Below are 16,735 nucleotides of genomic sequence, written 5' to 3'. Positions count from 1 at the left end.
ACCTCCGAAGGCCACATGGCTTCTCCCCTCCCCCACCCAGCTCGTGGCCGGGCAGGGGAGAGTCCTGCACTGACCGCTGACCGGAACCCAAGAGAGCGAATTCTCCTGGGAATTCTGCTTTTTACCCCTCTGTGTTCTCAGAAGCGTGTCTACTTTTAATTGGTCAATGTCCAAATTAACCTCTTCCTTCTGGAAAAATTCTTTTTCCGTGTCAAACCACGACAGTGGTTATAGTAAAACTGCCAAGCTCTCTCTGCCTTGGGAAGTATAAAAACTACAAATCATCTGTAAATACCAGCAATAGCATTCAAATAATCACAGAATCACAGAATATGCTAGGTTGGAAAGATCCTACAGGATCATTGAACCCAACTCCTGGCCCTGCACAGGACCTTCCCCAAGAATCGTACCATGTGTTGAGAGTATTGTCCAAATGCTTCTTGAACTCTGTCAGGCTTGGTTCTGTGACCACTGTTCCAGTGCCCACAGTACCACTATGTGTAAAAAAATTTTTTTGATATCCAGCCTCAACCTTCTCTCACACAGCTTCCTGCCATTCCCTCACTGGTCACCATGAAGAAGAAATCAGTGGCTACTCCTCTTCTTCCCCTCATGAGGAAGTTGTAGACTACCATGAGGTCTCCCTTCAGTTTCCTTTTCTTCAGGCTGAACAGACCAGGTGACCTCAGACACTCCTCATACTTGACAGCTTGCTGTCAAGACCCATCTTTGTTGCTCTCTCTCGGATGCTCTCCGATAGTTTAGTGTCTTTCTTATATTGCAGTGACCAAAACTGCACACAATATTCAAAGTGAGGTTGCACTAGTGCAGAGCAGAATGGGAAAATCCCCTCCCTTGATTGTCATCTTTCCTAACCTCAGAATACATGCTGCCAGTAAAACTATGTCTGGTATAAAGTTCCTACTTTTCAGCCCTGGCAAGGCACCAACATAGCATGTCTCTTGATTAAAGTGGCATATGGCACAGAGCCTTTTTCTGACTAATGATGCAATTGTCTTTCCTTACATCTCTCTTTGGCTTCAGTTAATGTCTGTGGAAAGAGGCTTGCGTTGAGCAGAATCAGACCCAGGGACTGTGGGATAGGTTCTTGTCTCACTTGAGGGAATTTTGTGTGAATTACTAGCATAAATGAGAGGAAGAACCAAAGGTGTGAAAATCTTATAGCTCAATTAATACATCAGTTTTACTGAATTTTCCTACCAATAATGAGGACAGGACAACACTTGAGTAAGTATCAGAAATTTATGTAAAACAATGTCTTCCAATTACCTTTTTTTTTTCTGTTTAATGACAGGTTGAAGCTGTTTATTACTTTGCTGTGGGGGATGTTCCAGTGGACGCAAAGCAGCTACTCCTTGAGAAGGTTTCAGATGGCTCCTGTCCAGTCAACACAGTGTCTTTCAATGCTAGGGAAGATGAAACGATTATTTTTCTGAAGGAGTTGAGCCATTTGACCTCTGGCAGGTATGACAAAGAAGGACAGTAAAGATTTCAGTATTCATGAAATGGTATTGGGACATACCTGAGTATAATCCATGAGGAAAATGAGACAAAGCTGTTCAGTAAGTGATCTGGGGATATGGAAATAGTCTTAAGAGATATGACTAGAAGGCAGGCCCTGCTTAAACAGTCCAGCTTTTTTTCTGCTTATGTTCTCACTGGCTTTCAGAAAAGCTATTCCCTTTTTATGTCCAAAATCATCTGCCATCTGCCTCTGTCTTGAAGTCTGGAAAAAACTGTTCAGGGGAAATGGTCACAACATAAACTAAGTTTTTGTTGTGTTGCTTTGTACATTATTACAAAGCATTATGTTACTATGCACAAGCACCAGGAAAAGGTCTAGAGTTTTGTTGGGTCAAGTGCCATAGAGACATGTACTGAAAAGGAGGTGCCTAAATGGGCAGCTCATGGAATAACAGAAAAATGACGGGGTGTTATACTTCAAGCCTGGTTGTATGGAAAAGCAGCTCGGTAACATGCTCTCTAGCATCCTTTTGGTATGGTTGGTGGAAATTAATCTATTCCACATGGATCTTTGTCTGCTTTATCCTGGGAATCAACCATGTGGTGAGAATCAGCCTTCAGTAGAAATGAATAAGATGACTTAAATCTTGATTTTGCTATCAAAATAAGGAAAACAAATGAACAAATACAAAACCCACAAGATCAAACTCATGCTTAACAGCAAGAAGACAGTAGGAGTCAGTATGTGTTTCTCTGCCTAACAGAAGTCACAATACAGTTACAAACTTGTGAAATTGCTGCTAGCTTTTTTCTGTTTCACTGTTGTTTGTGCAAGAGTGGGAAGCTCTCCAACAGTAGAAATCTCCCAAATGACAGCAGAGCAATTGGTAAGATGGCAGCTGCTTAGCTCTTTTATAGCCATCTGTGTATAGAAATAGCTTTTAGGAGATGGGAGCGTCTGCCAAAAACAAGACTGGGAAAGTGTTGCATTTGCTCTGGTCTGATGTGTGTTTAAAATTATTGTGGTCATTTAATAGCATGGTACCTCTATGGTACCAGGTACATTGCCAGTCACTATCCCTCATTTTCTTTTGGCAGTGTTTATACCTTCTTTATTAAAGGAAAGTGAGTGTTTCTTGCATGGTGTAGACAGAGGCACAAAGGGTTGTGGCAGGGAGCTGAGAGGAATTTTTTTGTTTGATACTATTCTCACTGTCATCTTTTTGCACGAGTATAACTTTCGTGCAGAGACTTACAGGGCCTGTTAATAACTTGCTGGTGGATAGTTGCCCAACAACTGTACATAAGTTTAAGTCAGCTTTCCCACAGGAACAGCCAATTTAATGGGCTTTTCATGCCTTGAACCTGTTTCTAGTGTACTTCTATTTTAGAAATGCATCTTTTTCCTTCTCTGAGAGCTTCTCTGTTTTGACAATGAGGATAAATGAAGTCTGCTTGTCATCCTGATTTGTATGTCCATAATGAAATAAATGTTCCTGCTATGCTTTCAGCTGGGAGGATAATCTGATGAAAAGGTGTTAGTGTCATCTCAGACATCTCAAATTACATGCCTGCTCAGCCTCTTAAAAGCATTAATTAAAAATAGATTTCCAGGAAATTGAAGAGTAAGGTGCTTTGCAGTTAGTAATATCAAAAAGAAAGAATATTCTACATGAGGAGACTTCAGAAAGTACATAAATGTATATAAAAAGTTTGAAAATATGAATAATCTTATTGTAGTTGAAGCTTTAGATATAATTCTGTAATTGTGTGTGTGAAAAACATATCTTTAAAAATTGAGAAATATTTATGTATTTTGTGTACTGGTTGAAATTAATTTTGTATTACAGATTCCATGCTTTTGCTGAGAAGAATAACTGTAGAGATGCTACTGGACCTGCACTAAAATATGAAGAGGATGGAAAAAGATTAACTGCCCTGAACTCTGGAAAAGTAAAAGGGCAAATGCCACAAGGTAGACAATATAAACCCCAAGATTACACTGATATTATCAGAAAGATGTCAGAACAGAAATGTAGTTTAGTAATTTGATGAGTGTAAAATCAAAAGAAATCTGTAGGTGTGGGTGGGGTGAGGACAGGACTGCTCTGGAAATATAAATTCTCTGTGTGGGAAGGAGAGGGCAAGGAAAAGAGAAAGATGAAGAGTAGAAGATGTGCAAAAAAGAAGATAATTTATTTAGGAATATGAAGAATGGTACTTGTGTGCTTGTGCCAGTGACTTTGTGGAAATCTATGGAGAAATAGTTAAAAGGAAGAGGAATAGTGTGGTAGACCATATGATAAACAGCCAACATCAATATAGGCCAATTTCATTGTTAATATAAGAGGATTAAATCAACATGAGGTTTACTTGCTTGTCTCAAGAATTTGTCACAAAGACAGTTAAAAAGCACAGTAAAGTGACCTTAGAGAAAACAGTGCAAAGTGGTGGTGGGAGGACTGATAGAAAAAATACCAGGAGGAAACAACCAAAATAAACAATTTCATTGGTGGGTGGAGCTGGGCAGAAAGCTCAATGTGTTTCATATTAGACACAGTGCTACTTCCTCTGGGTAAATCTTGAGTGGGGGACTGGACTGTGGTTTCAGCCAGGGTGGGAGGAGAGGGGCTTGTGATGTGAAGTGAGGCTTTGTGAATCAAATCTGATGTCTTTCTCAGCAGGAGAGTAAAAAAAACCAACAAAAACATTTAGGCATCAGGAATCGTAAGATGTCTTTATTCTAGTAGCTCAACTCACCTACCCCTACTCTTCCTTTTTGCTGGGGGCATTAGTGTTGCCCCAAAGGTAGAACAATGTTATCCTCTTCTCACTGTTAGAGAATGTATGGCATAAGGTGGATTTGGTGTCTCATGTAAGGCTGTTTGTCGATCTTGGACAGACTGGCCCATATTTGGGTTGTAATCAAGTTTCTTGCATACTAACCTATCCTTCACTAGGACCATGATTATAACAGCACAAGAGAAAGAACCATTGTGGGGGGACAGAAATAAAGTAGTGAGGTGTCACCTGCTTTTTTGAGTTGTGAAGGGACACTCATGCCTCACCCATGCAGAGTTTAGAAATCAACAGCAGAGTCTACTTCAAAACGCTGCCGTTTCATACTAATGCAGAGCAGTATAATGATTGCCTTCAGACTGGTGTGAGTGCTTTCTTGCTGTACCAAATTTGGGGGTGTGCATGGGGGGAGCTGCCTCCCTCTTCCCCTGGGGCAGTCAGCCTGTTTCAATAGATGAGCCTAGAGCTTCTGTATGACTGAAAGTACTTCCTCACCACTGTTTCTAAAGCTGAAAGCTGAATAGCTTTAATCACTCAAAAGGGCAGTAATCCCCTTGAAGTGCATTGTCGGTTGTGTCTTATTGCTATTATGGAGTAGAATTTACACATTAAAAAGGAACACAATTAGCTTTCTGCATTTACTGGGTATTACAAGCACAGCCATGACATCACTGGCAGCCAATTGGAGTATTTCAGTCATATGCAGAATTTTAAGTCGTTTCAGAAAAGAGAACACATTGAAGACATTATTCTGGTCTATGTCTGATTTCTCTTGTTTCAGAGACTCCTTCAAGGGTGTAGTAATAGGGCAATAAAAATAAAAGTGTCTATTACTCACTAATGGTCTCTGAAACTGGTTCTTGGGTATGTGGCATAAACTACGCAAGGAAATAAATAGAGAATGAACCAGAGATTTAATGTGGTGTTTGTAAAAACTAAAGGGAGGCGCAGGAATATTTTGATTATGTTCCTTTTTGCACCACAAATGCAACAGCTGGAGGCTGAAACTCACAATGATGTTATATGGACTGGAAAAGCTGTTTTAACGACATCTTATAGTTTCTGGGTATCCACTGAATATCATCATTTTGCAAATACTGGATATTTTTATGTTTATTCCTTTTCATCTGGTTAACAAAATAAGTCAGAACTATTTAAAATTTTAGATAAGAGTTCAAGTCTCCCCTCTTTTGCAACTTGAGCAGACATTTAGAAAGCAAGCGTGATAAATGACAATTTTTTACACTCTTTTTGAGTGGGTGCTTAAGATCAAAACAGGTGTAACTCATTAAAGAATTAGGGTCCTTATGATGGCAGCCTCAGATTTATTTCTGGCAGAGAAATGCTTTTACATAAAGCCTTATTTCACCAATGTGATTATATCTTCTCATTCAGCACTAATTTTCTTGTTATCACTTCTGCCTACATTCTTTGTGCAGTTTATTTATCTGCAAAAACCTGTAGAATGAAGCAATCTTGTTATGTAGTTAAAATTATAAGTGGAAAGGAGGTGACATTTAAGTTGGAACTTGAAGACATAGAGGGCAAGGAATGGTGGAAGCTGGAGAGAAAAGATGTCTTTCTGAAAAAGGGCACATTTGTGTCATCTGCTTGGAGTAACAGGACGATAACTGCTACATAGTGCTTGAAAAGCAGTGGTGCTTTGAACTAGATCCTAAAATGAATAGAGAGTCCTCGGTGGCTGACATAGAAACAGTAAATTTCTGTGTAGTGGTTTCTGTGTGGTGGAATAGATGAGCTGGCATGTGTAGAGAACATGCAAATGGACTGAAATCAGGATTTTACTGATCTGATAAATCCAAAGTGTCTGACCTCCTTGTGAGCAATATAAGGCTCTGGTCTTAGATGTGCTTGACTTTTCACATTTAGGGAAACTTGATAGGGAATATTTCACGTTGTTGTGTGTAAAAAGGAAAGCATAAAAGTGTCATTCTCCTGTATGACATTGAAGTCAATGAACTCTGCACTGTTTATGTACACTGACGTGAGAAAGATTGAACTCTCCCTTTGGACAGCCAGAATAATGACTGAAGAGTAGCTACTTTGCCTGGAAGCTGTAGCAAAGATCATTGCCTCTGCTTTTTTCTTGCGTGAGCTTTGTCTAGTCTTAGCAGCCTAACCTTGGCCTGGCAAATCTCTTTGCTAATATGTAGAGAGTGATGCAGAAGCTGTTCTGTGATACCACATGGGATACAAAGTTCATTTGCTTTGTCCATTTGCCCAGTGGAAAAGGGTCAGGATTGGGCTGCAGTAAGTTTCAGTGCTGTTTGATCTGGCAGGTATGCAGGTCAAAGCTGTGGACTACCCTCTTATGTTTCTTTGTGCCTTCATTCATGCCCCTCTAAGTGGAGATTTTAAAAATCAATGCGTAAAGGCGTATTGCTGTGTTCTGCTGCCACGTGGAGGCTGAGAAAGGGACTGGCAGTGAAGAAAATAAATTTTCCTATCTTCTCTTGCCAGCAAATTAATTTTCAAATAGATATTATTTCGTTATATTTGGATTTTCTTGCTTCCACGGTTTAAGTCAGATATTAAGACAAGTAAAAAATGCTTCTGTTTTCCATTATTTGCTTTTGTATTGGTATTTGCTTCCTGTTTCAAAGATATTGTAGAGATTTTGAATATATTGTAGGGTTTTTGTTGGGTTAGTTTTGTTTTTTTAAAAGCAGGATTTTTTTATTAGCAATATGGAAATCAAATTGGTTACAGTGACTTGTCAAACTGGATAAGTTTGTTTGTGGATAGGTACATGTGGAAAAGCTGCCTCTTTTGAGATTGTCTGCCAGTTAACTGGGAAGTGGAAATGAGGGCAGTTATGAGTTTCCATGTACGCGTGCAAGTGCGGTTGTGTTTTTGCTTAGGTCTAACATCTTGCTTCTCAGTTCACGGGTGTCAGCAAAATGCTTCTGCCCCTTGCCACGGGCTCTCCCCGCAACCTTCCTCATCCTCTTCCTCTTTTCTAGGCCCTCCCTTCTCCAGAGCAGAAACACCTTTACCTGCAGGCAGGGCATTCCGGGAACATCACCCAGGATGAGGTCCTCTGCAGGGTCAGGGTGGCTTTGGGGAGAGCCAAGGGAAGCTGGCTGCGCTTGGCGCAGGCTGACATGTGCAGCAGGCTGTTCAGGCCAGTCCCCTAGAGTGTGTGACTGGTGGCCACCCTCCTGCCATTGCAGAGGGGTGGGTTTTGAATCAGAAATGGGGCGTCCTCAGCGGTCTGGCTCTTACACTGCCGCCCAGAGCAGCTGGGAAAGTGCTTCATGGCAAGGGGAACCAGGAGGCCCCTTTCACCCCCTGGATAAAATAATTTTTTAAGACAAGATTATTCCTGGGACATGAGTGCCTGAATGTGTACAAGAGGTAGTGGCTTGGAATGGTTGGGAATTGCACCCTTCAGAGCAGTGACTTTCTTTAGTTGGTGTTCCCCAAAAAATGGCATACCTGAAGTGTGAGCAGAGGGAATTTAAACAAAGTGAGGTGCATGCTTTCTCGGTCATTTACCAGAGATGTGCTTTGAGGGGTGGGCCACAATTGAGAGACACATCTGGAAGATCTTATGCCTTGCATGTAGGTTTTGATTTTGGGGGTTCCATTTTGAAAGACACAGGCCACTCCTTAGCTGTAGGGGAAAAGAGGTTGAAGCAGAGGTGCATCTGAGCGTCCTGTGTAGAGAGAGAAAGCTGCTGTGGATATCACTGCTTGCAAGCTTCTCTCCCATTTGAATCCAGGGAAAATGTTGTCAGAAAAAAATGTTTTAAGCAGCTGGAATTTCACAGGCAGTTCTTGGTGCCCGCATTTGTCCTGTGTAGCAAGTGACATCAAACACACTTGCTTTGAAAGGGCATGCTGTGCTGCAAGCATAAATGAGGTCAAAATATCTTCTCATGTAATACCAACTCAATTAATCTATCCTAATGTAACAATGAGTCCATAGCATCAATTTAAGGGGAAATGAAGCAACACAATGATATACTCATTATTGTTTCAGAGGTAAAGTACACAAACTTCTTTCAATATTTTCAAATTATTAAAAATATTCTAAAATATTTAAAATAGTCATAAAATTAAATCTGTATGACAGTAATTGACAGCTTGTGGAGTGTATCCAGATTTAGTTGGAGACAGCACCACTGGAATTATGTTCTTCACAGCCTTAAACTTAGAACTATGTTCATGTGTGGTGCAATTGCATGTGTTTGCATTTCTGGGGAGAGATTGCTTATAAAATAAAAGTTGAATTATTTCTGAAAAATTTGAGAGAATATTTTTCTTAAGTTTAACAGTTAATGACTACAGACTGAGGGTTTTTTCCTCTCTTTTGTGTTTCATGTTATGGACTGATCTGCCTTACTGAAGCTTTTTGTGATTTAGGAAATGTTGATCTTTGTTCTAATGGCTGCAACAGTTGTTTTGAAATGCAGGAAAGTCCCAGGAGATGGCAGTGTACAATAGCACAATTCAAAATATTTGTTGGAAACTGAAAGCATTTCACAATTAAAATGGAGTTCTTATTTGTATAACTTTATTATTGTTATAATCATCATCATTATTTTTTAATTATTATTATTTATTCCAGAAAGTTTATCAAATAACTGGCAGCGTACGTCAGTAGAAAATTTGCATATCTTATCTTTCGTACAGTAAACCATCACTGTCTGAACCACTGGATGATAAGATACAGTTGGCCTTGTTCAGCATTTTTACGTGCAGTTCATTAATAGGTTGTGATCTGCAATAAATTGTTGTCTGTATTTGTGGTTATGATAGCTGATGATTCAGTTTCTTTTAGTTCTTAATGTAATACTGCACATGGTTTCTCTGCACTGTCCAATATTGCAGTTTAAACTCTGAGAGTAACTTAATTTAACACATTTTTAATAGCAATCCTATTGCTTAGATATACAAGGTGTCTCAATTTTATTTTAAGAAATAAATACTTATTTTAATTATTTTCATCATGGAAGACATATCTGTTGAAATTAAGAAAACCTTATCTCAATTCCAGCTTTGGATCTTTCTAATTTTTTTGAAAATATAGCCTGATGGTGAAATTTTTTTTTTTGTAGCATTTGTTTATGACTGTTGATGATTGTAAGGATGAAAATTAATTTATCTTTACCAAAATTTCATTAGATAGTCATCAGAGAAAGAAAAGTTAAATAAAATTAATTATGTACTTTAGGAAATGGAAAGACTCAAAATTGCCTTATCTTTAAAATATCAAAACTGGGCTTACTCTTTGGAACCAAGTTTTGCAATGAAGTTCAGGGGGCAACAAGTGAATTTCATTGTGGATTTTCCTTATTATTTTCCAAGAGTGCTAAAATGTATTTGCTTCCACTGTGGGGACAATCTGTGGCCAACTTTGGAGGTTAGCTCCAATATACTAAACATTTGTCATATCCTGGAGATAGGTTTGAGGTCTTTTTTTGAAGTCTATCAGAGAACAGCATTTGTCACTGCAACAGGGCCTCAAGAAAACAAGGTTATATGGCAAAATCTGGGTATACCAATGACTTTGTTGTGATTGAGGAGTTACATGTGAAATTCTGTTTATTATTTCTTGCAGTAGCTGGTGTCCGTGAAGATGTGTTTTTGATCTGGAAGGAGCTGGAGGAAGCTAGGAGTACAGTGAGACAGGTTCGGGAAATGTTATCAGAGTCTGACCAGTCTGCTTCTCAGGAAGGTATAATTTATGTTTCTTTCAAGATAGCTACTATTATATTAATGATCAACACATTTTTGTGAACAGTTTTGATTGCACATCAGTTCGGGGATTATTTTCTCCAAAATGTCTGTATACAGGGTATAGCACCTATATGCCTGTATAGCACTATAATATTATCTAAATTTAGGATTGCTTAAGACTTTCCAATACAAATGTCTGTTTACTATGGCCTAAACTTGCTAAACTTTAACAGGTCAGGCTGAAACACACCATTTTTAGTTTACCAGTGACTAGGTTTAGAAGTTACCTGGATTTTAGGATATGGAGATTATTTGTTGGACTTTTTTGTGATTTCTTCCTGTCTGCCTGAACCAGTAAATCTTCCACTTTTTCTACACAGTGCTGGAGAAATACCTCATCCCTCTCCTATCACAGTCTTCTTGGGATAGCCTCCAGCCTGATAGCTAGTTCGTTCCATATAAAGGGAAGAAGCAGAGGGGCTGCATTTTTGTCAAGGGTGGAGATCTGAAAACAATTCAGAATAAGTACTCTGAGAACTCCTGTCTTAAGAAACATAGAGGAACACCTACATTTGTTCATTCAACCCATAGTTTCTGCCATTATGTTTGGCCTAGAACATGACTCAATTGTTGTTCTGTGTGTATTTATTTGATTCAGCCCTGTTGGAGACAGAAGCATAGCTGGTTTCTGAAGTTTTGTTCTGGAAGGCTTTAACAAAGGACAGTGAGAAGCTACTCAGTCCTGCAAAAATGGAGATGCTCTATGTAAAGCATGTGGAAGAAAGAAAACAACAGTTTTCTTTTCAAAGTTTTGTGAGCACATTTGTGACACTTGTTGTTCTATGGACCACGAGCAATCATAAAGCAAAGGTTTCCACACGAGCAGGCTCTGATTGTGCACCTGCCCTGATGTTGGCTGATCTCTGTGTGTGTAAGGGCAGTAGATGCCTCCATACGTTTATTTACAGGCTCAGGATCTCACTACTGTGATCATTGTAGCTGCATCTAAACTGAATAGACATTTATACCACCTTGGTCCACCAAAGTTAAAGTGTGACAAAATAAATTCACCCTGTTATGGGACCCACTGCCTTGTCATGTGGTTTATTGGGATAGTGATGAGTCAGTGGAGAATCCTGTATGCCATTATTTTATCTGTATTATCTGTACACTATACTGGTGTCTAGAGTTGTGCAGTGCCCTAGCTTAAGATAGTCCTTAGAAAATTTGTGAAACAATATGATATTGTAGTTTGCCTTTTACTTTAAATAGTCATATCTAAAAAGATTAATGTTAACCAATGATCTTGACTGTATTTTCAATTATATCTTCTGTTGTTTCATTTTATCAAATGAATCTCCTTGAAATTGGACATCTTATTCAGGAATACTTTCTGGCATTTTGTAATTCAACTATTAAGAAAATTTGTTTTATATGTTGATCTTGTTGATCTTCTCACTATTGTCTTTGCTCCCTGTCTTCTGTTGTTGTTTTTTTTTTTTTCCTAATTACAAAGGAATTTGTTGCAGCAAGTTTTCTGATAAGAAAAAACCCTACAGCCAGAGTATAGACTATTAAAAATCACTCAGAAATATCTGTTCACTCCAATGCTATCAGAGCAAGTAGAACAAGTTTGACAATTTTGATTCCAGTATCAGAGTCTTGTTTTGAAAATAGCTTATCCAAAATGAACCATATTTTACAGGAGATTTTGTTTGTTTATTTTCTTTATTAGCAAACAAAGGTGATAATCCCTTATCAAAAGATATAACTGACAAATATTTGACTTCTGAGAAATGGTTGCAGAAGTATGGCTTGAAAGCTCAGAAGCTCACAGTGTACGAGGCACTTGCTGATAGCGTTTTTCGCCATGTAGATGGACCTGTTGATATAAAAACTAAACCAGAAGATGAATGTTCACAAACTGATGCTGTGAGTATTGTTCATTTTCCCTCATGTCCTATGAGTTGTTCGTTTTTTCTTTTAAAGCTTGAAAACTTGGTTGATGGATAAATTGATAATATAGTGTACGGCATTGTTGTTTGTATTGTTTGTTAAAATCAGATTATTAATTATTGAGACAGAATAAGAATGTCTCAAAGAACATTTTGAGAATGACTGCTTTAAGGACTCCTTGCTGGTTCACATTCTAAAAGGAACAATGAGAACTGGCTTAAGCAATGCCTTGGTTTTCTTTGTATTTCTGCGGGGTGGGGCAAAGAATTCTTGTTATCTTTAGAGGATGTGTTGGTCTCAGATGCTGCACTGTCCTCTAGTTCCTTAAGAAAATTTGGATTAATTTGTCTTCTATTTGTTTTTCTCAAGCTTTACCATTGACTGTTTGGTAAGCTTCTGTTTTTTGCTTGCTGCAAGAATAAAACCACTTTGTATTGAATCTTTCTAGGAGCAAATTCTGTGAACACTATATCCCATGTTTATTTCTTCTCCTGTTCATGTGCAACAAGGATGCATCTTTGAAGTTTGTTCCCCACATATTAAATGCACTGCAAAATAATATGTTTTCCACATGAAATGTGTTCTTTTTTGGAGGAGACAAAGAGGAAGATAATTCATGCAAGATACTGTGACAAGTTTGTACATACCCTCTGGAAAGATGGATCTGTAGTTCATGTACATGTTACAACAGAAAAGTATAAGCAGTATGAAAAGAAAATGAGGACAGCTCTCAGACAAATGGAAGGAAGGTTTGTGTTCTTTTACATAAAATCCGTTTGATCACTTTACATGAGCGTTGAAAAGTTTGACATATACTGTCATAATAAGTTGAAGTGGTTGGTAAACTGACAGCAGCTGTACTAAGCCAGAAGTCTATTTTAAATCAGAATCTTTTATGTTGGATTTCTTAGTAGCCATAGAAGAAAACTGATAAAGAGTTTGAACTTTTGTTCTTCTGAAACACAGGTGTGCAAGTCAGTCGGCCCATTTTTGAATTACTGCTAAACATGCCAAAAAGTATTGGGACTATAAGGTGGCAGATAACTTCAGGAATCATCAATAAACTTAGTAAACGTTCATCCTGTGTACCTAGGATCCCTTGTGACACCAAGAAGCACAGCTTGGCTTGTGCCTGTACTGAGGGTGGTTATCTGCCCTTTTTGCAGTTTTGTATTGAAGACAAATTTGAACAATCTAGATCAGAGTCAGGGTGTGAGCTATTAAGTAATGCACATGATCAGAAGTTCACTGCCCAAACTAGCTGCCTAATTTACATTTCTGCAGCCGTATGGACACTTAGGTTTTGTATGACATCTACAAAATAATAGGAAGTCTAAGGAAAACATGTTGTAGAACAGAAAAAAATAAATGTTGCCTTCTGGTTTGTATATTAGGACAACAGGATGCCTCACTGAAAAAAGCAGGATGCAAAGCTTCATTTTATTGGTGAATTTTTAATTTTATTGCTCCTTCCCTACCAAAAATATAATAATCTGATTATATTTAGCAAGGTCAAACAGAATTTTGTTATTCCTTCTAGTTTATCTTCATCTTAGTGTATTTAGGATAGCATTTACATACTGTCAAAGGAAAATTTGAGATAAACAGTTTTAGTGAGTATGAATTTTTGAAATCCAAGTCAAGATTGCTGTTTTGTTTCATTTGAATGTTAAAAAGTCTTGGTAGACCTCATGAAACACTTTGGGTTAAATAACTAATGACAAAATATATATCAGTAGCTACTGTAGCAGTATCCTTATATTTCCATGATATAATTTTCCTGAAACCTTCTGTGGAGATGGATATTTTTCCCAGTGCCATGATGCTTGTGTGTTAAATGTCCCTGTTTCAGTGTAAATGAATATTTTATGACTCTCAGGGGAAATCAGATTTGGACTTGCTGCATCCATTACTGAGGAAATGTTGTGCAGAGCAGGATGTATGCATGTATTTAACTGGCTGGCACATTCCAGTCCCGTTTAAAATGTAAATTGAACTCTGTATTTAAGGCTCAAGGTCCACAAACCATTGAAGCATCTGTGTTATATTAAGGGTCTTCAAAGTGCTTAAGTTCCTTGGAGAAGAGATTGTAGTATAGGCTTAAAGGATTTACTGAAATGAATCTGGAAAATAGCTACAGGGACCATAGTTATACCACTTGTTACATGTTGCTTTCACGTTGGATTTCTGAGCCCAAACTACCTGATAACTGACTTTATAAACGTTCTGTATTGTTATCTACTGAAATAAAAAACTAATAAAAACCTAATAAAAACCAATAAAAAACTAAAAATGTCTTGTGGTGTAGGGACAGGGGACTGATTCATCAAGGGCTTCTGACAATGACTACTAACAGATGCTTTGGGAAAGAGAATAAGTACAGCAGTGACAAAAAGATCCTACCTTTCAGATTCTGATATACAGAGCTCCAGAGATGTTACAGAACAGGTTTTGATACTTTTTTCCTCCCCCAGGATTAAGTGGCTTCAACAAGGAAGCAGAGGGCTTTTTGGGAATGTGTTTGAAGATGATGTCTATATTCTTATTGATACATCCCAGTCTATGAACAACAAGCTGCCACTAGTGAAGGAAAAAATATTTCAGCTAATGCAGGTATCACAAAGGGATGACTCTGAAGGCTGAGGAGCATTTTAGAGTAAACTGATCTTTTCTGGATGGTTGTTACTCTACTTTTTGTTTATTTTTTAAAAAGTTTTTCAAAAACAGCAGCTTTATAAAAATATTAAGATTTTTCTTCAAGTGCTCATTTTTTTTTAGTTAGGAATTTATATTTTCCCCTCATTTATACAACTATTTGAAAAAAGTTAGAGAAAATATTAAAAATTAAAAAGGTTTAAGTAGTTCTTTCTGTCAAGCCACCTCTCTTCTAATAAAAGAAAAGCAAGCAAATTTAAAAACAAACAAAACAAAAAACCCCCAAATTGAAAACAACCTATGCAATGAAACGCCTTTTGGCATTTTCATTTTTACTTTTAAGCAGTGTTATCCAATTCCATTGGCTTCTTGTGATTTGTAATGCATGTTCTATATTCACTTTCATACTCCTACAATAGAGAATGTAGAATGTTTTGAACTTCCTTGCATCTTATAGTGACTCAGCACTTTGCACAGAGACTGGCAAAGTGCAGGAGTACCTCAAAAGATGTGAGTACTGGGAGACACGCCTAAGAAAGTATTTTCTTGTCTAGTTTTAGAGGTCTACAATGATGTCACCTATGCCTACATTAATATTTTAGAGATATGCTTAATTTTAAATTTCTTTAGTCCAAGGAGAAGTAACTGAGATGAAAATTCAGTCTGGCATTGATAGCAATCATTGGTAGGACTAAAAAAATTAAAACTATAGCAGAGAGGTTTTTGAGCTAAGTGCTTAAGTCATAGGACATAGTATCTTGTGGTCCTCTAAGCAGATCAGCACTAGAAATATATTAGATACTGTGCCAGAAGGTTTCACAGGAAGCTACACAAAAATAATGATGAAAGGGAGGCAAGGCCTTCAGGCTCTGAAAGTTTGTCCTCACTTGCACAAATCTTCCCTAACTTAAAACTTCTGTGCAAAAGTAGCTTCAGCAAATTCTTGATTTTCTCCTGCTGTCCTAGTTCTCCTTGCCAGTGCTCTTTATATGATTCTTGTTCTCCTCCTCTAAATGATATCTTACTTTCTTTCTGATTTCAATTTCCTCTGGTAAGCAGGGATAATCTCTTTCTTACACCGCTGATCATATCTAGTTTCTTCTCTCTCTACACATTTGCTGTTTAAATTGTTTGAGAAATATGACTATATGAAGACTTACTTTGGGAATTTCAAGCAGTCTTAATAGCTGCAAGCAATAAATGTCTCTGGTTTTATATGTCTCTCTGGACACCATAACTTTTATATATGTTAAAATAATTTATTGCAATCTTATAATTAATTATATAATAATTAAAATAATTGCTATTACTCAGTATTTCAGGATACAAGTATTCTTTCTTTTAATAGTAAGTAAAATTCAGATGCTGTCTCTTGCAGGAACAACTGAGACACAAGAAGAGATTTAACTTCGTGAAATTTAGTGCCCAAGCAGTGGCATGGCAGGAGAAACTTGTTGAAGTTAATGAGGAAAATTTGCAAGATGCTTGGCTTTGGATAAAAGGGATTGAGGTAATATGGCAGCTAATTATGACAAAGAGTTTGTAATAAAGTGTGTTTGTTTCTTTGTTTGTTCAAAGTTGTGTATGTTTCTCCACATTCTGTATGGCTGGGGTGATGTTGCATAGACTTAAGTTTTTGACTTGAGTAAGCTGACAATATAGATGATGGATAAAATTAAGTAGATCTGAATACAATGTGTTTGTCAGATCATAATCCTTTAACAATGAACGTGTTTGTGAAATTATATTAATTCAACTTGCAGCCTCCTATGTTTAGTAGCCAAAATGTGAGCATTGGCCAATTTGAATTCCATAGGAATCCTGTAATCACTCAGACCCTGCATTTAAATTTGTCATTCTTGCTCCAAGGCTGCTGCATGGATGAGAGGTGTTGCTGGCTAACTTACAGCTCACAGGTGGTACAGAAGATCAAAGCCAGCAAACCAGACTAGCATTTCTAGTCCCTTTTGATGGATAGACAGCTAACTTTAGGTGCCATAGAAACATGAGGACATACTCAGACCAAACATCTGTCTACCCAGTATTCGCTCTCTGACAGTGGCCAAAATCTGAGTGTTTTTCCCTGAAACAAAGCAGAACTGCTTGTAGTCAGTCACAGTCATCCACCAGATTG

At 37.8% G+C, this 16,735-nt stretch overlaps 1 protein-coding gene across 1 annotated transcript in view; it reads left to right on the top strand.

The window, feature by feature from the left end:
• VWA3B (von Willebrand factor A domain containing 3B) overlaps positions 1–16,735 on the top strand; it is a 62,798-nt gene that overhangs the window by 16,633 nt on the left and 29,430 nt on the right. The window contains 7 exon segments of the mRNA XM_072932356.1: positions 1,316–1,485; positions 3,336–3,460; positions 9,872–9,988; positions 11,726–11,922; positions 12,541–12,695; positions 14,421–14,559; positions 15,980–16,111. Of these exon segments, the coding sequence (XP_072788457.1) occupies positions 1,316–1,485; positions 3,336–3,460; positions 9,872–9,988; positions 11,726–11,922; positions 12,541–12,695; positions 14,421–14,559; positions 15,980–16,111 (1,035 nt within the window).

This window comes from Taeniopygia guttata, chromosome 1, assembly GCF_048771995.1.
Source record: "Taeniopygia guttata chromosome 1, bTaeGut7.mat, whole genome shotgun sequence".
Lineage (NCBI taxonomy): Eukaryota > Metazoa > Chordata > Aves > Passeriformes > Estrildidae > Taeniopygia > Taeniopygia guttata.
This window is presented reverse-complemented; position numbering and strand designations above follow the sequence as displayed.